The sequence below is a fragment of the Amphiprion ocellaris genome, chromosome 8, assembly GCF_022539595.1.
Source record: "Amphiprion ocellaris isolate individual 3 ecotype Okinawa chromosome 8, ASM2253959v1, whole genome shotgun sequence".
Lineage (NCBI taxonomy): Eukaryota > Metazoa > Chordata > Actinopteri > Pomacentridae > Amphiprion > Amphiprion ocellaris.
The window spans coordinates 3,327,067-3,350,596 of NC_072773.1; the positions used below are offsets into that span (position 1 = coordinate 3,327,067).

General features: G+C 39.0%; 3 protein-coding genes across 11 annotated transcripts in view; 1 reads left to right on the forward strand and 2 right to left on the reverse strand.

Moving 5' to 3' along the window:
- The window catches only part of acss2 (acyl-CoA synthetase short chain family member 2), a 42,173-nt gene extending 34,217 nt beyond the window's left edge, over window positions 1-7,956 (reverse strand). For all 3 annotated transcript variants that reach the window (XM_023293579.3, XM_023293578.3, XM_023293577.3), the window contains exons 1-2: window positions 7,188-7,956; window positions 2,622-2,817 (exon numbers count right to left, since the gene is read on the reverse strand). In XM_023293579.3, coding sequence (XP_023149347.1) covers window positions 2,622-2,817; window positions 7,188-7,314 — 323 coding nt within the window. In that variant the 5' untranslated portion in view covers window positions 7,315-7,956. The remainder of the gene's footprint in view (window positions 1-2,621; window positions 2,818-7,187) is intronic.
- A 1,134-nt stretch (window positions 7,957-9,090) lies between these two features.
- On the reverse strand, window positions 9,091-11,952 carry LOC111584421 (tubulin alpha-1A chain-like). The gene is made up of 4 exons (XM_023293580.3): window positions 11,807-11,952; window positions 10,809-11,031; window positions 10,575-10,723; window positions 9,091-10,467 (listed from the first exon to the last, which is right to left on the reverse strand). The coding sequence occupies exons 1-4, from the start codon at window positions 11,807-11,809 to the stop codon at window positions 9,487-9,489; spliced, it is 1,356 nt and encodes a 451-aa protein (XP_023149348.1). The 5' UTR covers window positions 11,810-11,952; the 3' UTR covers window positions 9,091-9,486.
- A 3,392-nt stretch (window positions 11,953-15,344) lies between these two features.
- The window catches only part of snphb (syntaphilin b), a 39,715-nt gene continuing 31,529 nt past the window's right edge, over window positions 15,345-23,530 (forward strand). For 6 of the 7 annotated variants that reach the window (XM_055012783.1, XM_055012784.1, XM_035940649.2 and 3 more), the window contains exon 1: window positions 15,345-15,501. The gene's annotated coding sequence lies outside the window, so the exon portion shown is untranslated. Of the gene's footprint in view, window positions 15,502-15,963; window positions 16,112-23,530 lie in introns of those variants that run through there. The other variant, XM_055012785.1, reaches the window with a different exon arrangement.

Here is a 23,530-nt window from a genome sequence, read left to right on the forward strand (position 1 = left end):
GTTTCCAGTATAGTGTGTGTGTGTGTTTCCAGTGTAGTGTATATGTTTCCAGTATAGTGTGCGCTCTCCAGTGTAATGTGTGTGTGTGTGTGTTTCCAGTGTAGTGTGTGTGTGTTTCCAGTGTAATGTGTGTGTGTGTGTGTGTTTCCAGTGTAGTGTGTGTGTGTGTTTCCAGTGTAATGTGTGTGTGCTGCTGGTAGAACGATAACTCACATAGCTAAAAGCTCTCTGTGACTCGTCTGGCAGCTGATTGAAGCTGCATTCACAGAATAACTGACACTGTGTTAAAGGTCTGACCTTGATGATTACATTCAACATGATATCTGAGCCAACCTGCTGGTGCGATCACAATTAGCTGCACGTACACTCAGTTTGATTCATGTGTAGTGAGGAAAATAAGCATTAACTGCACTTTGAGAGTCATATCATCTCTTTTCCTGTTGATCTGGTGAGATGTAAATAGGCTCTTTGTGGTAAAACCAGAGTTAAATGCAGTCAGACTGGATTTCATTCACTTTTCATGTAAAAAGGAGAAAGGAAAGTCACTCTTACTTCTAATGCAACATCCATTAGAAGGATGGCGTTCAATCACTCAGTTCATTAAACATGCATAAATTGTAACCTTTAATAAATCGGACAACACAAAACACATTCAGAAATCTCTGTTTTAGAGAAACTGGGACGACTAATTCTTTCCTTTAGGCATTTTACACATCTCTGCTCAACACCAGACAAACTATTTGATCATGAAAGAAGCTCTAAAGGCCCCATCTGCATGTTAATTCCCTCCGAAACAAGGTCAGCCCAGCTTTACTGGAGGCTGTGCATTCTCTTTCAATGACCACGGAGCAAGTAACCTGAATTTATTTTCAGTGCAGGTGAGCAACAGTGTTGGAATATGACAGTGATTTTGTTTTAGCTTTTTCACCAAAATGTGTTTTTGTTTTATTCCTTTGATTTATCGATAGTTTTAGTGAGCAAAAACTACAAAATTTTAGTTTCATTTTTGCTTTTTTTACTTACTCTAAACTGGGGCTGGACCAGAATATTCGAGCGTGATGGTGGTATCCGAGTATTTATTTTTAGATCCGAATATTCATACCCCCCCCCGTACCCATATTAAACAGAACGTATAATATGTGGACTAAACAGAACATATTATATCTGGACTAAACATAACATATTCTATGTGGACTAAACAGAACGTATTATATCTGGACTAAACAGAACGTATTATATCTGGACTAAACAGAACGTATTATATCTGGACTAAACAGAACGTATTCTATCTGGACTAAACAGAACGTATTACATCTGGACTAAACAGAACGTATTATATCTGGACTAAACAGAACGTATTATATCTGGACTAAACAGAACGTATTATATCTGGACTAAACAGAACGTATTACATCTGGACTAAACAGAACGTATTATATCTGGACTAAACAGAACGTATTACATCTGGACTAAACAGAACGTATTATATCTGGACTAAACAGAACGTATTACATCTGGACTAAACAGAACGTATTACATCTGGACTAAACAGAACGTATTACATCTGGACTAAACAGAACGTATTATATCTGGACTAAACAGAACGTATTCTATGTGGACTAAACAGAACGTATTCTATGTGGACTAAACAGAACGTATTCTATGTGGACTAAACAGAACGTATTACATCTGGACTAAACAGAACGTATTACATCTGGACTAAACAGAACGTATTCTATGTGGACTAAACAGAACGTATTCTATGTGGACTAAACAGAACGTATTATATCTGTCACATAACTCCGTCACCTTCCTTGGCCGATTATTGATAAACTAAATGCGCTGTCTGTCGTCACTCTGTGGTCTCAGAAATATCTGAACAAGAAACAACAACCAGGAAGTTAGCTCCTCTCATGATGGCTAATGCTACGCTAACGGCTAGCGGCTAAATTAGAAGGCAGATTAACCTGAAACAGAGTCTAGAAAACAACAATTCATTTAAGATCTGGACCGTAGTGGACAGACAAACACAGACAAACAAACCAACGCTGATCGTCACATAACTCCACTGTTCCTTGGCAGAGTAATAAATAGGAAATAGATTTTCTTCATTTCTCTGGTACTGATAGTGGAACAAATAACTGATACAGAGATTATTTCTAAAAATGGGCTGAAACACTCGTCTTCATTTCAAAACATATTATCGTGTATTTAGCCTTAGAAAATGACCAGCAAATGATTTTGGGCCTCTTAGGATGGAGGCGTGAACTAAAAAGTGACAAACGAGACAAAAGCTGGAGGAAAGAAGAAAGACGAGAAGGAGGGGAGGTGGAAAGACAAAGGAGAGAGGACGACTGCAGCTCCATTCATACGATCTGCTGCTATTCAGTCCTGGTATTGTTCATGGAGGCAAAACCCTCACAAAGAACACACAAAAACACGCACACACACAAAAACACGCACACACACGTGCACACGCGCACACGCACACACGCGCACACGCGCACACACACACACACACACACACACACACACACACACACACACACACACACACACACACACACACACACACACACACACACACACACACACACACACACACAAAGCTCCACACTCACCAGAAGAAGGCCACTTTATCGCCGAGCTTCTTCTCGTGGACGTTGCGGTCCAGAAGGTTGTAGCAGATGTTGGTAGAGGCTCCTTCCATGAACTTCACAAAGATTTCTCCTTTGGTCACGTCGAAGTTGTAGTCGAGGAACTGGCCGGTGTGTTTGGTCTTCCAGAAGAAGTCTTTGGCGATGTCACCCCAGAACTCTGCAGGACAGAAGAGGAAGCAGTCAGAGAGGTTCATGTTTACAGGTGGAGAACAAATCACAGATAACGTGGGTGAAATACACGGAATTACACACAAGATAAGAGTTTGACTTGATTAATGACGTTTTAAAATGTAAGCTGTATCTGGTGAAATAGGATCCATACGACTTGACAGTGTGACAGCAGCAAGAAACTCATATTTTTCATTAGAGATGAACGTTTTACTTTTGCCTTTTGCATCAGATTGCACCGCAAAGACCAGGGGTGTCAAAAATGCAGCCCGCGGGCCAAAACCGGCCCTCCAGAGGGTCTGATCTGGCCCGACTTTGTAAAGTGTAAAAATTCCAGAGAAGACAATAACTGCAGACTAGAAATTTGTAAAACTATAAATTCAAAATAATTTCTAGACCATGACAAGTTGTTTTGATCTTAAAGTAAAATACTAGATTGTTCATTGTTCTTTTGTCATTTTGTGTCTCGTTTTTGTAATATTTTGTCTTGTTTTTGTCTTTTTTTTTTGTCTGACGTGCCGTTTGTGTCATGTTTCTGTCATTTTGCTTCTGGTCTTTGTTGTTTTGTGTTCCCTTTTTGTCTCGCTTGTGTTTTTTGTCATTTTGTGTTTCGCTTTATTTGTTGCTTTGCATCATTTTTGTCGTTTCATGTTTTCTTTTGTCATTTTTTGTCTCGTTTATGTTGTTTGTCCAGTGTTTTAACTTTTTTTGTAGCATTTTTTGTCTCTTTTTTGTTTTGTTTCCTGTTGTTTGTCTCATTTTTTGTCATTTTGTGTCTCATTTTTTAAATATTTTGTCTTGTTTTTGTTGTTTTTTTGTCTGACTTTTGTTGTTTTGATCATATAGTAAAATACTAGATCGTTCAGTTATAGGTACCTGTGACTACATGTTGTGTTCCTTTGTAGACACTCTGTGATCTGGAAGTTGTAATGTGGAAATGATAAAATGAGGCATAATACTGTTGAACTTGAATAAATTTTTCTTAAAAAATTTCAGGTCGTTCATAATGTTTTGTAAAAAGATAATTCCTTAAATGTGAACATTTTTGCACTAAAACAAAGGAAAAATTTGGAGTTGTGTTTATTTACAGGTTATTATGCTGTGATTTTACTGGTCACTGGAGATAAAATTGGGTTGAACTAAAACAAGTTTGACACCTCTGGCATAGACAGTAATCCAGGCAGGATTAAAAAAGAAAGACCAAATAAGCACATCCCGTTTCTACAATCAAACTACAAACCTCTCTTGACATCCATTTGGTTATTCCCATAATTAATTGCCAATTTTTTTAACCTATAAAAATGTCCAAAATGTTCAGAAAGAGTAACCAGATTGAAGTAAAAACTTTCCTTTCACTCCTGAGAAGACAGAACCAGCAAATATTTTTAGGATGACGCTACACTGATGATCAAAATTCACTGCAACGAAGAACTTAACTGATTATTTTCTCAGTTTAAACCTTTAGCTGATTAATTGCGAAAAACTGGTGAATGTTTTGAACAGTCAAAAATCTGCCTAAAAATGACAAATTGATCAAGTATCAAAAACTAGGGATGGATCGATTATTGATGAATTAAATGCTCTATTTCAGGTCTGATCAGCCTCCTCTCTGTCTGTGGTCTGTGGTTTCAGAAATGTCTGAACAAGAAACCAGGAAGTTAGCTTCTCTCACAGCGGCTAATGCTACGCTAACGGCTAGCGGCTAATTAGGAGGCTGATTAACCTGAATCGGAGTCTGGAAAACAATAATTAAGTTAAGATCTGCGGTTTTACTGATATATGTGTAATCACTTTAGATACTTTTAGGATTTTTTTTTTGGAAGACTTTTACTAATTTTTTTGAAAATATGTAAAAGAATTTTCTTGCCAAATTTGGGGAAATTTTTTGCAGAATTTTTTCATGCTGTCCTGCGGGTCAAACTGACCTGTTTTAAAGATTTGAAAATGTGGAAAAAAACGAATCCAGCGAATTTCGCTGGATTTTGGTTGATATTTTTTGTGAATGTTCTTAAAGAAAATATTAACAGTTTTACTGATATATATGTAATCACTTTAAATATTTTTAGGATTTTTTTTGAAGATTTTTACTCATTTTTAAAAAAATATTTACAAGAATTTTGCCAAAATTGGGGAACTCTTTTTAAATAAAACTTTTAAGGTAATCTTTTAAGGAATTGCTGGAATTTTTTTCCTGACAGTTTTGCAAATTTTCTGAAATTTGGGGAATTTTTTTGTTGACTTTTTGGATTTTTTTCAGACGAGGAAACAATACTTTTTGGTGCCCCTAAATGAGGACAACAGGAGGGTTAAAATCAGCCGTTTCCAGCTACAATAGTCATTTACCACATTAACAATGTCCAGACTGTATTTATGATTCATTTAATGTTATCTTCATTGAAAAAAATGCTTTTCTTTCAAAAATGAAGACATTTCTAAGTGACTCAAACTGGTAGTGTTTGTTTTTATATTTGCACATTTTTTGCTGCACTATTAAAATAAAAACTGTTGTCCGTTTGTGTGCCAGGATTGTTGTTTAACTTTCTTGTGCATCATGACAATAAAGGAATTCTGTTCTATTTCTTTGAGGCTAATGAGGCCAGCAGGTGAAGTGCACTGAGGCTGATTTAGGTCGTCTACAGATAACGTGCAGTTTCCCACCCGGACATCTAACCATTTGGTTAAAGAGCAGATAAGATTTCTTTCCACCCAGACTTTCTCGCCCTAATCTGGTGTGTTCTGCCAGGATTTGTCCTTTCACACCTGTAAAGCACACAGACCGACTTCCCAGCAGAGCCCATAAACTTTGCTTAAGATGCTGTAAATTATTAACCAACTTCTCTCAGATCCAACTAAACTGGTTTTCCTGCTACTGTTGTGAGTTTTCACTGTTAGTTTGCAATTCAATGTGGTTAATCTTCTCCTAAAATTGTTCAAAAAATAAGTCATTTTACGTTTGTGAGACTTTAATTTAGCCAGTTTTGTTTTGTTATCTATTATTATCTTATCTGTCTGAAAATTGCAAAAGAACCCAACATCGTCGTCCAACTCAACTCTAGACGCAATAAATGTTAATGAGCTTCCAAAGTATGAGCCTGAAACCTGCTTCTGTCGGCAGGTCGGACACGTTTCACTGCTTTATTTCAGTCTGAAGTACTTTCCTCAGTACCTGAAAACCAGGAAACCTCCTCCAGTTCTCCGGCTAACAATAAGCTGCATTGTTATAACACAGAATACTGTACGCATGGACATTTCTTTAACAAATCAAGCTGAGTGGTTGCAGGTTTTTATTTCTGATTAAGATGTTATTTAACCTGATAGAAGTTTGGTCAGAAAACTAGGAAAAGTTGCTTCTTTTTCTTTCAAAGTCAAAACTTGAAAGATATTCTATAAAGCAGCAAAGTCTTACATTTGCTTCAGCTACAGAATGATCAGGATTTTTGCTGTAAAAAAAATGACGCAGTTATTAAAAGAGGGCTACAACTCGCTATTCTTCTCTTGGTTTTCTTGTTATCTCTTCCTATAGGAGGATATGTGTCCAAACTACTTCTCTATCCCATGAAAATGTACAAAATCCAAACACATTTCATTTCAATTCACTAGATTTTTTTTGAAGAAAGGCATCAGATTCTGTCACCTGAAAACCTTCAACCTACAAGTGTCTTATATTTTTGTAGAAAACTTAATTGAATATGAAAATATTTCAGCTCCCGCAGGTTGCAGTCGGTTTATAGGAGGCGAGATATGTTTGTGAGAATAAGATTAGAGGTTTAATGTGTTTATTTAACACAGTCATATTTTAGTTTTCTGTTTGGAATCCATTCTGCAGGTAAAAACTTGTTTAATATTAATGTCATTCATTTATAAAATGGGACATTTTCTATAATAAAATGTATCACAACGTATTGAGGTCAAGTTAAGATTTGTTTTAGTTTTAGCAGATAAATAAAATACATGATTGTTCTGCAGAAAATAGAGCAAAACTGAGAGAAGTAAAATTCAGAGATTTGACATCTATAGTCTCATTTTGAACGTGGAATTTCATACTAAAAAATGGGTCAGATCATCAATTAGTGGAGAAGCACAAACTAAATCAGCAACCGTTTTGATTTTGGAATACTCGTGCAAATTTAAACTGAATATCTTTGGAAGAAGTACCTCAAGAAGCCTAAAAATGGGCATCTTGTTTTCTTTTCTAAGAACCACATTACTTAAGATAAATGTGAATTAAGTGAATCAACCTTCTACACTTCCTGAAGCGCCCGTGAAACTGTATTTTCACTGTTGTTATTAAATTAAATGCATGTTTTAACGCCAACTGTTGCCTTTAATTTGCATGAGAAACTAAACAAGGCGACTTACCATCTGGATGCTCTATTGACTTCATGTAGAGCTCCTTGTATTTCTCAAAGCTGGGGATGTGAGCCTCCTTCTTCAGGTCATCGGACCCGTGGAAGACGTTTTCCTTCGGGGCTTGGTCGGGAATCATCTCCGAAACTGGCTCTATCCAAGTTAAGAGACGCTGCTGCGGAGCTCTGTGCACCAACACGCTGCCTCCGTTAGCGCAGATATATGCAGATATATCGACTTTACGGCCAGATGTGTCCGCAGATGATCGAGATGTTGCACGGACCCCTTTCAGCTGCAGAAGCACGCAGCTAAATGAATCAAGGTGGCTAGGCGCTAGCTGGAAGGCTAGCAGCAAAGTTCATTCAGATTCCTTGTTTTCTAGGGTGGTCTCTGGTGCTGTTTGCTTCAAAGTTTTCCGTGCAAAAGCCACGCCTTAGACCAAAACGTGCAGCTGCGTTCGTAAAGTGAAGCCCGGGTGGGTTGTGGTGCAGCTTTGAATCTCTTCGGTCCTGAAGGTAAAAGTCCTGCACGGCTCTGTTTGTTAGCCTGCTAAGCTAACAGGCTGAGTTAGCTCACTTCAGGAGGAGAAGCAGCGGGACGCCCGCGAAGGCCTTCTGTTCCGGCTGTACGGACTTTTCAATGGTCCTAAGTGTGAAATGAAAAGCTTCCAGTCAGCAGGGAGTGTTTCGGTTGTCCGTGACGGTGGAGGAGGACACTTTCTGTCCCCGCGCTGACAGTTTGACCGCTTTCCGTCTCCTTCTTCTTCTTCTGTGTCGGAGGATAACGGGACTGTGGCGCTGAACTGTGTTTGGCCCGGAGCGGAAGCCAATCAGAACGCGAGGTGCCTTCACGGACCGCTGAATAGCTCCGAAATCACAGCGCTCACGAATCTCGTTGCGTTCAAAGACAGTATAAAACAAAAGGGTCTTTCCAGAATTGGAGGACATTTGGGCTTCAAAATTTTTGAAAAATAAACCTTCTCTTTTACAATTTTCTGCTCCATATTCGTCAATATGTTGATAATGTTATATTTTTTTGTTTGCTAACCCTACTCTAATCACAGTAACAGGGTTGCTAATCCATGCTAATGTTAGCTTTTTCTCAGCAGTAGAAGCTAGATATTTAGCTGCTGTTACTGCTGACCAAGAGGACAAACCGACTGATGGAAAACAGTAAAAAGAATTAGTCTGATCCTGATAATATGAGGTAGAGTGAAACATTCAATCAAGGCTGACAATGGGATGAAAATATGAAAAATAGAAGAGAGTTGAACTAAATAAACAATGCAATGATGAAATGTTAATAAAGACTTACAGTTTACTGCTGGTGAGAAGTGGGTTTTAAACTGTGGAACCATTTTTACAAAACACACACATTGTATTTCAAACGGAGACGTTTATTTCTGGTGGTTTACCTAAAAACAACCACCAGAGGTCTCTAAACTACTAGAGATGGTGGTTCTACTTTAATTACTTCAGTTCATTGTGGTTGTAACTGTTGGAAACACAAGTTCATGTCTTTTATCTCAAACTGCAAACAATAAAATGACTCCAAATTAGTCACTAAACACAAACAGAACCCCCAGTAGAGAGTGTGTGATGTTTTAATGTCCTATATTTAATGGAGTTATAGTCAGAATATACATTTGCAGAGAATAATCGACATATTATGCGATGTTCAGATTCAGAATTTAGTTTCCTGAATGAATGAATTTGGAAAATTTGGAAATTCTAAAAAAAATACATCTGTAAATGTTGTAAAGGAAATCATATCTCAAATACAATGACTGTAGAGTTAAATACAAAAGGTGAGTGTTGTTCGTCTGCTGCATGAGACCGACGTGATTTATGTTGATTGGATTATTTCTCAAAATAAATCTACTCTGCCCAACAAATAAACAAACAGCACAAACAAATTCATGTTAGGACATTTATTTAACATTGAGCAAAAACATTTTCCATTTCTTAAAATTCATATTAGAGACAAACATTAAGTTTTGAACACATTTAAGAGAAAACTTGAAATCAGTGCTTCATATCCATTTGAACGTTCCTCTTCTTCACTGTCAGTTTGATTTCATCAACACTAAAAGCAGTAAAATGATGGATAAAAATCTCTTATTGGAACGTATTTAAGTAAAAACTTGAAATTATTCATGCTGAACTCGTGCTCATGTCCCTGCCAATACTCCTCTTTTGCACAAACTGAAATTATAACTTCAACTTTCTCAACACTCAACTAAAACATATCTGAGATTTTTTGAGAACATTTCCAGTTGATTCATTTCTTAATAAATGCCTTCCTGTTCATTTTAATACTCCTCTCCTTCCTCCTCTCCCTCACCCTCAACACTGTCGACTCCCACCTCCTCATAATCCTTCTCCAGAGCTGCCATGTCCTCTCTGGCCTCAGAGAACTCTCCCTCCTCCATACCCTCACCTACATACCAGTGAACAAAGGCCCGCTTAGCGTACATCAGATCAAACTTGTGGTCCAGCCGAGCCCAGGCCTCGGCCACAGCAGTGGTGTTGCTCAGCATGCACACGGCCCTCTGGACCTTGGCCAGATCTCCACCAGGAACCACGGTGGGCGGCTGGTAGTTGATGCCAACCTTGAAGCCGGTGGGACACCAGTCCACAAACTGGATGGTGCGCTTCATTTTAATAGTGGAAATGGCAGCGTTGACATCTTTGGGCACCACATCACCGCGGAACAAAAGACAACAAGCCATGTACTTGCCGTGGCGAGGGTCACATTTCACCATCTGATTGGCCGGCTCGAAGCAGGCGTTAGTGATCTCAGCCACAGTTAGCTGCTCATGGTAAGCCTTCTCAGCGGAGATGACAGGAGCATAGGAGACCAGAGGGAAGTGGATGCGGGGATATGGAACCAAGTTGGTCTGGAACTCTGTCAGATCAACATTCAGGGCTCCATCAAAACGAAGAGAAGCAGTGATGGAGGACACAATCTGACCCATCAGCCTGTTCAGGTTGGTGTAGGTGGGACGCACGATATCCAGGTTCCTACAGCAGATGTCGTAGATGGCCTCATTATCCACCATGAAGGCACAGTCAGAGTGCTCCAGGGTGGTGTGGGTGGTCAGGATGGAGTTGTAGGGCTCCACCACAGCAGTGGACACCTGGGGAGCTGGGTAGATGGAGAACTCCAGCTTGGACTTCTTGCCGTAGTCCACAGAGAGACGCTCCATCAGCAGGGAGGTGAAACCAGAGCCGGTGCCTCCACCGAAGCTGTGAAACACCAGGAAGCCCTGAAGACCAGTGCACTGGTCAGCCTGAGGACAGAGAGGGAGACACAGAAGACAAACGTGACATACAGGAACATCATTTCATGAGTGATATGTGAGACATATTAGAAAATAGCTGCCCTGAATTTACACACCAGTTTGCGGATCCTGTCCAGAATCAGATCAATGATCTCTTTACCGATGGTGTAGTGTCCACGGGCGTAGTTGTTGGCAGCATCCTCTTTGCCAGTGATCAGCTGCTCAGGATGGAACAGCTGGCGGTAGGTCCCAGTGCGAACCTCATCTAAGGAGACACATTCAATCAGAAATCACAGGAGCTTTGACCGACAGCCACAAGCAGCTTCTAGATCTACTGAGAGTTTATTTACCAATGACAGTGGGCTCCAGGTCCACGAACACAGCTCTGGGGACGTGCTTTCCAGCTCCAGTCTCGTTGAAGAAGGTGCTGAAGGAATCATCTCCTCCTCCAACAGCCTTCTCACTGGGCATCTGTCCATCTGGCTGGATCCCATGTTCATAGCAGTAAAGCTCCCAGCAGGCATTGCCAATCTGGACTCCAGCCTGACCAACGTGGACGGAGATACACTCACGCTGGAGGAAAACAAGACAATTTACAAATCTTACCAGTTAGCCTCATGCTAATATGCTTTAACAACTACTAATTAAACACTTTAGACTACTAATTACATGATAAAGTCAACTCAAAACCTGAGATCTAATGTAATGAGGGAAAGATAGTTTTTGTTTTAAAAAAATCTGATCCAACTTCATGACTTAGTCACCCAGTACAGTCAAAGATGCTCAACATTCATCCTGCGAATCCACCTTTTCAATCTAATTTATAAGTAGTTATCATGAGGTATAAAACAAAAAGGACCAATCTCATATTGTGACTATAAAACTCTCTGGAGGAACATAATTTTAGTCTGCCAAAGCTGGACACTGTTGCAGTCATAGTTTTCACACACATGCAGATTTCTAAACTCCAATCAGCGCATTTTACAACATGAAAACTGTTCGATTAATTGATTCACTGATTTCTTAGAGTGTGAAGTGGCTGTTTGAAACGTTCACTAACTGGGCAAAAGCGGAAACTAGCAACCACTAAAACTGGGTTTAAAGCTTCTGATTTTTCAATTTACAACAAGACTAGTAGCTAATTTTACCCAAAAAAGTCCGTTTTGCTGACTAACCGTTAGCCATCGTTTCCACGGAATGTTAGCTAACTTAGCAAGTTAGCTAACGTTAGTGTCACAGTTAATAACTGTTACCTTTAGCAACTCAAGTTAATACCAGCTGCTTCCAATTATTAATGCCAACCTGAAACAAGCAGTAACTGATGTGATTTTAAAACCTATTTACTCACCATGTTTGCGGACTTTGTGTAGACGGACGTTGAAATACGAACAAACGGATGTTTTAATCTCAGATCTCAGAGTTCTGTGGAAGAAGCTGCCGTTGCGCTACGAGGCGGAGCGTTTTATACTCGCAATGCGCGGCGCTAACAGCAGCTACATCTGATTGGCTGAAAGTCACAAGAGCTGCTCTCCTATTGGTTAAACTCAAACTGTCGTCTTCCAAAAAAAAATTGCCGTTTTTTCACAGCGGCCATTTTGTCCTGTTGTCAAACTGTGAGTTTGTCCTGGAAGCAGATAAATCAGTTTTACAAAAAAAATAGATTAAAAATGTCACAGTGTGAGAAACACAACTGAATAATACAAGAATTAAAGAAAACGTGAAGTTAAAAATAAACGCTGAACTGAAACTATTTTGGGAGCGGATTCAGGCAGAAATCAGATCCATTTTAAGTGTTGATTTGCCACTTGAGCCATTGTTCTAAATAATTGATTCTATTCCAGAGGAAGCGATGGATAAAAAACAAAAGCATATCAATTACATATCCTACTACTGGTGGCAAAACCCCCCCAAAAAGAGACTGTCTTGGCTCAGCACACTACCTCCCACCCTCCACCAATGGAGAGAGAGATTAAAGAAAGTGTATTTAAAGGAAAAATAACAGCAACACTCCATTTGAAGTTAGGTTCCTTTATGGATTTAAGGACTCCTGTTATTGCTTACTTTAACTTAATTTGATTTAACATATTTAACAGGCTGGGGGAGGTGTTTTTGTTGGAATTGTGGAAATGTAATGATATTTGTGTCTGTATTTTTACGTTTAATAACCCCTTGCCGCACTTTAACTTACCTTTAAGCTTAATTTGAAATTCTCCTGTTTATGTGGGTTTTAGATGATGCTATGAGTTAGTTGTACTGTTGAACTGCATATTTGTTTTTGTTTATCATGTGTATGTTTTTGTTTGTCCATTTTTGAGCTACATATAAATATGTATAAAAACATATAGTTTAAATAAAAATTTGGTTAAAAAAAAAAACAAACACTAGCAGAACCTGGCTTCTTGTCATGTGCAGCCATTTTATATATTTACAGGCCGAATCATCCAATCTGGACAAAACAGGAAACTGTCCAGAGACCAGAAGCTCCACATTTATTTGGATCTATTTAATGTGATTAAAGGCAAACGTGTTGGAGATTTGTTCCATTTTACACCAGTGATGTTGGGCATCTTATTCTGACTCTACATTAACGTTAACATTTACTTAAGCTCATTTGAAACATTTATCATCAAACTGCTTAAACATTTTTCCTGTTTTTCAAGCTATTAACACACAAAAAACCTACAGAAGAATAACTGTACAAGTAGTATAATACTGCAACCAACATTATTTTTGTCACCAATAACCTGATAATTAGTTATACCTGATTATCTGTCAGGTGATCAACAAATCATTTTAACTCAGATGTTTGTTGGTTTTGGGGTGCATGGCGAGATAATAAAATGTTTGCACAGTTTTTGCTCAAGACACAATTTCTAATGTTATTGAATAGTTTTGATGTCTACAATTTCACACTATTGATATGGAAATATATTTTTAGTAATAATTAAAGGATATTTTTGTGTCCAAAGTTGTTTAAATCAGTCATTCTGGACTTTAAGAAACTTTCTTAAAGTCCAGTTGGATTGATTTAAACAACTTTGGATAACCATGACCTGGATGAATGAGAAACTACACAGACATATTTTTGTGTCCGATGTTTTCATTTCAGACGCTTATTTTTTCTACTCTACCCTGTAATAAATCTAATTTTAACTTAGTTTTACATAATTCATTACAAATCTGTGTCTTTAAATATGCTTTTTATTAAGTCGTAAAGCAGTTTAAATTGCCAATATATATGCTATACAAATAGTCTGCATTCATTCAATCAGCAGTCATTGCTTATTTATTGCATTTGTTTCAGTCTTTAATGCTTCTTTAATATTCCCAGTAGGCTGCAGCATTGAGCAGAAAAAGAGCCCATCTAGTCTTAACATAACACATTCTTATGAAGGTATTATTGTTGCAGCTTTATTTGCATGTGTGTGTTGACAGCTGAATTTGTGTGAAATTAAAAACTAACAGTTTAGATTACATGGTCCCACAGCAGGAACTCAATGCAGCTAAAGTCAGAACACAAGTTTAATTGTGTGTAAACAGAACACCTTTCATTTCTGAAATTCAAGTCTTTTTATTTTGCAACTCTATAGTCAGAACTATTCATGGTGCCATAGAAGTCATAGCCACACTTCCATCAGTGTGCTTCACTGTCAGGACTATGCATTCACTGTGGTAGTCGAGCACCAAACATACTCTGAGCTGAACAAATTGATCCTGAGAAAAAGCTAACATTTGCATGGATTAGCAACCCTGTTACTGTGATTAGAGCAGGGTTAGCAAACAACACAGAAAACATGGAATAAAAATGCTACCATTGATGTGGAAGCTGAGCCAATCAAGCCTTTGATAGTTTATCACCTATTATTGATAAATATGGAGCAGAAAAATTGTAAAAGAGAAGGTTTATCTTTCAAATATTTTGAAGCCCAAATGTCCTTCAGTTCTGGAACGACCCTTAAAGCTCCATCAGTCTGGTGGCAGCAGCTGAGTTACAGTAAATCAAGAAGAAAACAGACTCAGGAGGAACTTTTTCCCTCAAACTCTGACCTCCAGTCAGCACCTCACAAACAAGGAACAGAAACACATAATTGTAATAAATATTGCAACATCACACAGAATGCACATCCTCACTTGTGCACAGCTACATTTGCACTGTGTAATTTACATAAATATTACAGTTTTATCTGTTTGTATTTTTTTATATTATAGTTTTACCTACACAATTGTTCAAAAAGTTGGGTTCATCCAGACAATTCCATGTTTTCCATGAAAACTCCCACTTTTATCCATGTGCTAACATAACTGCACAAGGGTTTTCTAATCATCAATGAGCCTTTCAACACCATTAGCTAACACAATGTAGCATTAGAACACAGGAGTGATGGTTGCTGGAAATGTTCCTCTGTACCTCTATGGAGATATTCCATTAAAAATCAGCTGTTTCCAGCTAGAATAGTCATTTACCACATTAACAATGTCTACACTGGATTTATCATTCATTTCATGTTATCTTCATTGAAAAAAACTGCTTTTCTTTCAAAAATAAGGACGTTTCTAAGTGACCCCAAACTTTTGAACGGTAGTATATTTGTATTTTTGTATTATTTGTATATTTTTTATTATTATTAATTGGGTTTTTTTTGGGGGGGGGGGGGGTTTGGTGTCTTTTATATTTTTACCTGTTTTAACATGTTGTATTTATAAAGCCTGGTGGACAATCACTGCATTTCACTGTAATGTTCATGTGACGAATAAAAAAAATCTAATCCAAACAAAAATCTGATCTTAATCCTGATCAGAACATATTTAGTGTCGTTTCCCTTTAAATAAAGAAAGAGAAAAAAGAAAGCGTCGTAACGTGACGCAGATGCTTCCGTCCTTCTGGTTCCTCTCCTCCCACCCAGCCCCGACCTCCTGCATCCTCCCCCCGGCCTTCCCCCTCCCTCCATCCGCTCCTCCATCACTCCTCCCCGGGCCGCTGAGGCAGGACCACCGCTCCGTCAGCGCCAGCAGCCGCAGGGACGCGATGAACCGACGGCGCAGGTAGGAGGCGGTGTCCGTGTCGTCCGTCACGCTGCGGAGGCTCGTGGACGTCCTGGTGCACATCAGGGAGCAGAAATGCTGCGTGGATGTGAGCAGGATGTGGTGCTGCTCGCTCGGTTTGTTTTGGTGCCGCTGCGCACTGCGCTCCGGCAGATGCTTTGCGTGTCTTGTCATCCAGTGCGTCCATGTCGGTGCCCTCCGGGGCCTCTGGGCGGCAGATACCCGCCGGTTCAGCGTCACAAGCAGCTGGAGGTTTAATTCTGGGTGGATGAAATCTGCCTGCTTCTCCGTGCGTCCAGGAGCGGCTCGCTGCGGCCCAGAACCCGGACTCGGTGCCGTCCAGGCTCGGTCGTGACAGGTTTCCTGGCGCTGCGGTTTGACCTTGCAGCATTTGTGTTTTTGCAGAAACGCACAGAGTCCCACCTGACGGACGACAGAGGCACAACTCTCCGTGGCTTTTACTCCAATCAATAGAGGAGCTTAATCCAGTTTGCAGCAGCTCAGTCTGACTGAATTTACCAACAGTTTTCTTCCACATCTTCACGATAAAAGCCCAGAAAGCCGGAGTGTGATGTCAGCAGGGAAGGATCCAGAGAAGGACTGAGTTCAGGTAGAGGTTCTGCCCTGGAGATCCTCTGGATAACCTTGAAATGAAAACAGTTTGACAACAAAACAGACAGAAGACACCTACTTTAGATCAGAATCCTTCATTTAAATACAGCAAAATGCAAAAATGCACCACAGACATGCAGATACTCCTAAATAAACAGAACACAGAGGGCTCTGTGGCTCCATTTCGCTCTTTGCGTTCATTTAGTTTCTGTTTTTGATTGTTTTTGGTCTTCTTGGAGTTATTTTGAGTCTCTTTGCAGTTGTTTTGCATCTTGGTTTATTTTGTGTTTCTCTGTAGAACCTTTGCATCTTTTAATATTCATTTGAAGTCTTATTGTTGTAATTTTGTTGCTGTTTTTAGTTGTTTTGAATCTCTTTGGAGTCATTTTGCATCTCTTAGGTGGAATTTGGTCGCTGTTTTTGGTTGCTATGCGTCTTCTTGCAGTTGTTTCGAGGGTCTTTGAAGTTGCTTTGAAAATCTTTGTGGTAATTTTAAGTATCAAAATCGTCCTGCATTTTTCTGTAGTTGTTTTGCATCTTACTAACTTTGTATTTTGTCTCTCTTTGGTTGCTTTTTGCCGTTCTTTTGAATATCTGTGGAGTCATTTTGCATCTTTTAGGTGTAACTGTGTCTTTTTTTGGCTGCTTTGCGTCTCCTTGCAGATGTTTTGCAGGGTCTTTGAAGTTTGAAAGTAATTTTCAGCATCATAATCGTCCTGAATCTTTCTGTAGCTATTTTGAGCATCTCTGTAGTTGATTGCATCTTAGTAATTTTGCATTTTGTCTCTTTTTGGTTGCTTTGTGTCTTCTTGTAGGTCTTTTTGGAGTCACTTTGGAAGTTTTAGTTCTTTAAATTCTCCTCCAGACTTTTTGTTTTGAGGCTTATTTTCATTGCAGTTGTTTTACATCTATATATATTTTGTGTTTCATTGTAGTGCCTTTGCCTCTCTTAATATTCATTTTGCATCTCTCAGGTGTAATTTTGTTGCTGTTTTTGGTTGCTTTGCATCTTCTTGCAGATGTTTCGATTGTCTTTGAAGTTGCTTTGCAAAACTTTGTAGTCATTTTAAGCATCATGATCGTCCTGAATCTTTCTGTAGTTGTTTTCAGCGTCTCTGTAGCTGGTTTGCATCTTTGTAATTTTACAATTTGTCTCTTTTTGGTTGTTTTGTGTGTTCTTATGTTTGCTTTGAATCTCTATGGAGTTATTTTTTCATCTCTTAGGTGTAATTGTGTCTTTTTTTGGTTGTTTTGTGTCTACTTGGAGATGTTTTGTGGGTCCTTGAAGTTTGAAAGTATTTTTAAGTATCATAATCGTCTTGACTCTTTCTGTGGTTGCTTTGAGTGTCTCTGTATCTGATTTGCATCTCTTAGGTGTAATTTTGTTGCTGTTTTTGATTACTTTATGTCTCCTTGTAGCTGTTTTGCGTCTTTTTGGGATCACTTTGAATGTTTTAGTTATTTAAATTGTCCTCTAAGTCTTTTTCATTTGGGGCTTTTTTCTTTGCAGTTGTTTTGAGTCTCTTTGTGTTTCTTTGCATGGTAGTAATTCTGGGTTTCTCTGTAGTAATTTTAAGTGTCCATGTGGTTGTTTTGAGACACTTTCTTTGTTGAATCTCCAACAAGGAGCAGCCATTTCAAGCATACGTTCTGTCCTGAGGGCCTCCTGACCTCTTGGGGCTCATGTTCAGCAGTCCTGCCATGCATGTGAACCTTTACTAATTGATCAGCTGACATGAAGTCTGTGGAGCGTCTGAGGCTGAGCAGGAACATGATCAACCTCCGAGGTGGTTTCTTTGCAGGACACTCGTCCTCTGCTGCTTGGCCATCTTGTCAGCAGCCTCCTTCCTCCGTCCTGCTCCTCTCAGCCAATAGCGGCTCTCCTTCTGCTCACGTTCCACACGAGTGGCGGACCGTCCGTCGCCATGGTGACTTAGCAGCGAGTTTCACAGCATGGCATTTGTTGAGATGCACCGGTGGTGGGAAAATCTCTCATCCTGGTAATAATTACAAGCACAGGCAGAACTACTGAAGCCTGGAAGTGTGACGCTGCAACAGCTCATCTCGGTTCTTTATTTCTGCTAAACGTTGCTGTGTTTTCATGTCTCCTGGGTGTAGAGCAACTGGTCTCTGCTGGACCGTCGGTTGTGGTGCAAATCACACCATTTAACTCTGTGGCTCCTCATGCTCCAGAGGAGAAAACAGCATTTCCATTTCAGTGATTTTAGCCTCTAGGTGCAGCAAAACGTGTCACTTTCAATTCCAGTTGTTTGCACCGTACGCTAATTGGAGTTGGTGTTACTATTAGCTGAGTAGCTGTGAGGGGAAAGGACTAATAAGATCATGTAGTTGTCCTCAAACCTTCTGGTTCACATGCAAACCTGTAACAATATGTTTAAAAGACCTTCACAGAAAAGGTTTAAATCTGCAACAGAAAAACATTTTGGCCTCTTGGGGACAACAGAAACAAGCTGCAAACATGTTGTCACCTTTTATGCTAATGTGGAAAATTAGCCAACCGTTGCATCCTGCAGTTAGTTAGCCACATTAGCATTTATTAGCAGCCATGTTTTGGTCTTTTTAGCTGCACTATGCTCACATGCTAGTTGCTAACTGAGTCTGTCTGCTGTTTGATGCTACCTACAGCAGGTTTTTAGAGTTTTATGGCTGAAATCGAGGTAAAAACAGAACAGCAGGAACTGAGGCTGAAAAAAACAGTGAAGTTGATTATCGAGTATAAAAACACAAAAGAAAATGTTTTTAAATTTCTGCAGGTTTGTTGCTAACTGAGATTCCAATAAGTAGTCAAACATCCATTTTTAGTATAAAAGCATTTAATTGTGCCTCTTAGTGCTGAAATATTTCTTTATCACATTAACTAAAGTTGGCTACTCAGCTCTGTGCAACATCTTGGTGTCTTTGAGCTCATTGTTTTGGTTCTATCTTACCATTTTGCACCATTTGCCAAGAGTTTTTACGGGGGAAAAAGCTCTAATAATCAGACTATATGGGTCCTTCCAGAATTAGACGACATTTGGGCTTCAAAATGTTTGAAAAATTAAACTTCTCTTTTACAATTTTCTGCTGGTAGCATTTTTATTCCATGTTTTCTGTGTTGTCTGCTAACCCTACTCTAATCACAGTAACAGGGTTGCTAATCCATGCTAATGTGATCTTTTTCTCAGCAGTAGAAGCTAGATATTTAGCTGCTGTTACTGCTGACCAAGAGGACAAACTGACTGATGGAAAACAGTAAAAGAATTAGTCTGATCCTGATAATATGAGGTAGAGTGAAACATTCAATCAAGGCTGACAATGTTCTGTCATGTGATTCACTGTTTTCTTCTTCTACCAGCTAAAAAGGTTATGCATAGGTTCCAAGCATAATAATAATTATTTAAAATATTATGTTGATTTAAAAAAAGGCTCACACAATTACAAGAGACATCAATGAAAGAAATAATACCCAAAAGAGGGAGATTTAAATTACATTTTAACTGTTTTATTTGAGATTAAATTTGGTTATCAGGGGGGTGGGACAAGAGAAAAATGGAATTTTAAGGGGAACTCCAGGCGGATTTGGTATTTTAAAAATATTTTCAAACATTCTTTTCTCCTAGTTTTTTTTAGATTTGGTCTCAAGACAAGAACATTTACACAACAACTGCATGTTTTAGTATTTTGTGCATGGATTATTTGAAATTTTGGGACGTAAAATGTCCTCCAGTTCTGGAACGACCCAACAGATATCAGCCAAAGTCAGCAACTCTCCGGTGAATGTGGTGAAACATTTGTCAGCACTGGAAATATACTTTAGTCATGAGCTGGTGGAGGCCAGAATGGAGCTAGAAGAGAGTGAATGTTGGCGTTGTGCACTGAATAACCGCAAACACCACTTTAAATGATGCTGTCTGCTGGATGAGGAAGAGATGAATGTCTTCTGTCTCCTTCACTGTAATGTGATTGGGAATATTGATTTCCTGTTTTTATCAATGGTCTTTGTTCGTCTTTGAGAATAAATAGTTCACACAGACGGTTAGCGTGATCAGTGAGGCAGAGACTCGCTCTCATTTCTGACAAACCCACAGTGTATTCAGTATTTTGAGCGTTTGACCTGATTATGCAGAAAGTCCTTCTGAAGTGCAGCAGTGCTTTTTAACCCGAAGCTAAATGAGGGCTAAATCCATCGATTAAGAAAATGTTGACAAATCCTGCCTGATTATTTAAGATATTTTATGAAAGCTTCAGTAAATTCTGCTGTATCAGATCCTCCTCGACCTCTTCTTTTCCATTTAATCCTCTAAATGTCCAGCAGTAACACGGCGTTTCCTCGTCTCAGCTGAAGCTCGTCTGCAGCACTACAGTGACTCTGCAGGATTGACCCGATCTGTGCAACAAAAACAAAAAGTCCTTGTTTTGTTTGAGCTCTGCACCAAAGATTATCTGTAACCTGCGTTTACCCAGGAGGGATCTGATGAATGTGTGAGTGGATTTATGCTTGACTCATCTCCAGCAAACCACTTTCAATCCTTCAATCTGCAGGAGCAAACGCAGGAAACAGCCGTTGCTCTTTATGCTCCTGTCCACTCTGATCTTTATGTTTTCCATTAGAAGTGGCTTTCACAATTAGCAGCGTAACTGAAACGGCCCTGACAGCCTTTACTGCAGCATCTGTGTGTACAGCATGTAAACAAACAAACACAGCAGCAAACTAATATTATGCTAAATATGTAGTAGTTGCTTTAATTAAGCGTTATTGTTTCAGCAAGCAAGAACGGACGTTCTTTTTCAAATTCGGATTAATCGTCGCTGTTTCTATCACAGTAAGGACAAATTACACTGAATTTGTGTTTTTAATGACTGCACAATTTTACATATTATTTTATTTTATTTATTCATTTATTTGATCAGGGACCATGCACTTATCATAAAACACATAGAACTGATGCATTACATATAGAGTGTGTAGCATTGAGCTAATTTTTAACTCCCGTCCCTGGTTGGGTTGTTAATGTGGTAAATGACTATTGTAGCTGGAAACAGCTGATTTTTAATGGAATATCTCCATAGAGGTACAGAGGAACATTTCCAGCAACCATCACTCCTGTGTTCTAATGCTACATTGTGTTAGCTAATGGTGTTGAAAGGCTAATTGATGATTAGAAAACCCTTGTGCAGTTATGTTAGCACATGGATAAAAGTGTGAGCTTTCATGGAAAACATGAAACTGTCTGGATGAACCCAAACTTTTGAACAGTGGTGTAAATCTAGAGAATCTTAACGTGTGTTTTAATCATAAATTCAGCAGCACACAGCAGTACCAATTAAATCACAACAAAGGCATTATTCTTTTACAGTGCAAAGAGCATATCTAAAATAATAGAATCTTAAATATAATAAGAATAAAACAGACAGTAAAACACACATTTTCCTAATGATAGATTGGCTGATTATTATTATTTGCTGGAAGAGAGGAGGATTACATACATGTTCTATATGGTTTTTCCATGGTTTTCTAAACAACATTCATTAAACTATATGAAACCAGGACATTTGATAATGAAATCTAGAAGATTGAAGCTCTTATCTGTAACTTAATGACCTCTGTGTTTAATGTGAAACAGGAATTCCCGGCATCTTGTTTTCCTGCTTTAACTGCTGCAGACTACAGGGACTGAACCTGGCTGCAGCTAGCATGCAAACTGTTTTTTAGCTTCATTGCAGTTGTTTTTTCATCATTTTTTCACCTGAAAGAAAAGCCCAGATTTCTGTCATAAGAAAGCTTTAACCTGGTCTTTTTTCTGCACAGCTTTGTGAGTATTTATATCACTTACTGAGCCACACATGGTGGGTCGTAGCATTGTGCTTCCCAGGCAGCATGCTAATAGAGCTGCTGACTGTAGTCTATCCAGATGAGAGAATGAGTCATCATCTACTCAGATTTAGAGACTTTGCCGAAGGGAGAAGCAGCCCTGAATTCAGCTCACAGATGTTTTATTCAAATCAGATGAAAGTGCCTCTACTTGTGCAGTTTGGGGGAATCGTGTGCAGAAATATGATGGATGTCACTAAGAAATTATGAGCCCAAAGAGATAATTAACCTTTTTTATCTACATTAGACATGGATAGAAATACAGGACTGTAATTTACTGAAGTGCTATGGATTGAAATTGGTTTCAATATTTGTATGAAGTGTTAAAAGTAGTTTGACGTTCTAGGAAATGTGCTAGGAATAGGGTTAGGGTTGTATTCTTGGCACAAAGTCCAACAGGTTTCCGGTGGGTGTTGGACTCCTTTAGGGTTACTCCAATGTCTTCGATCCCGTTTGAAATATTCATGGACTGGATCTCAAAATGCATTTGGGATGAGGAGGTTGTCCAGTTTGACAACCTCCGAGTTGTGTCTGCTTTTGTGCAGATGATGTAGTTTTGTTCTCTTCTTTAGACTTTAACCTGAGCCTGAACTGATGGGTTTCTCCCTCAGGATTGGTGGTTAGTTTCTGCCACGAGCAAAGAAGTTTTAGTATCTTGACATGTTGTTTTAAAGGGAATTTAAAATAGACAGACTGGGGTAATGTCAGCGGTGTTGTACTGGATTATAATGGTGAAGATTTAGAGGCTGATCTTTATTCCATTCCTCAGCTATGGTCATGAGCTTTGGTTGGTGACCGAAAGAGTGAGATAGTGGATGAATGCAAGTGTCAGAAATGGATTTCTATTGAAAGGTGGCTGGATATGACTTTGGAGACACGGTGAGGAGCTCAGAGTGAAGTTGCTTCTCCTTTGCACCTTAAAGTTGCTTCCTGGGCGACTTTCCTTGGAGGTTTTCTGGGCAATTTGAAGGAATCTATGTAGTCAACTTACAACTCCCTTGAGGAAAACTCACCATTTCAATTGGTAGCATGCACCTCATTCTGTTGAATGAGGTGCATCCGGATTAAATGAACAAATGTGCATTGTTGTTACTTAATGTAACAGAAAGCCAACTTGAAGTGTACAATTGTTCCCCAAACGTAGAACGTAAAATATGATTTTGACGTTCGACTTGCTGTTTTTTGGTAATCCTATTCGAAGAAAACCCCAGATGACTTGTGGCAGAAAAAGCGTTTTTTAGTTTACTCAACTTTAGGATGTGCTAGTTGTACCAACTTATTTTAGGTTTTATTGTTTTAAGTTCGGGTTTAGCTAAATTAAAATTGCTTTCCATGTTGTGTTTGTTTGTTTCAATTACATTAAGTTGAAGTTCTTCAATGTTGTTGGACCTAAAAGCCCTTAAAGAACCTAAAAGAGAAGTCCAGTTGCTTTTTACTGAAGCTCCTGGGGTTTTTACAGTATATAATGTTATCCCATTAATGTAAATGGTCTGTTTTAACAGTAGAAAAGTCCCAGTCATTTCTGATGTTACTGTGCAGACCTGC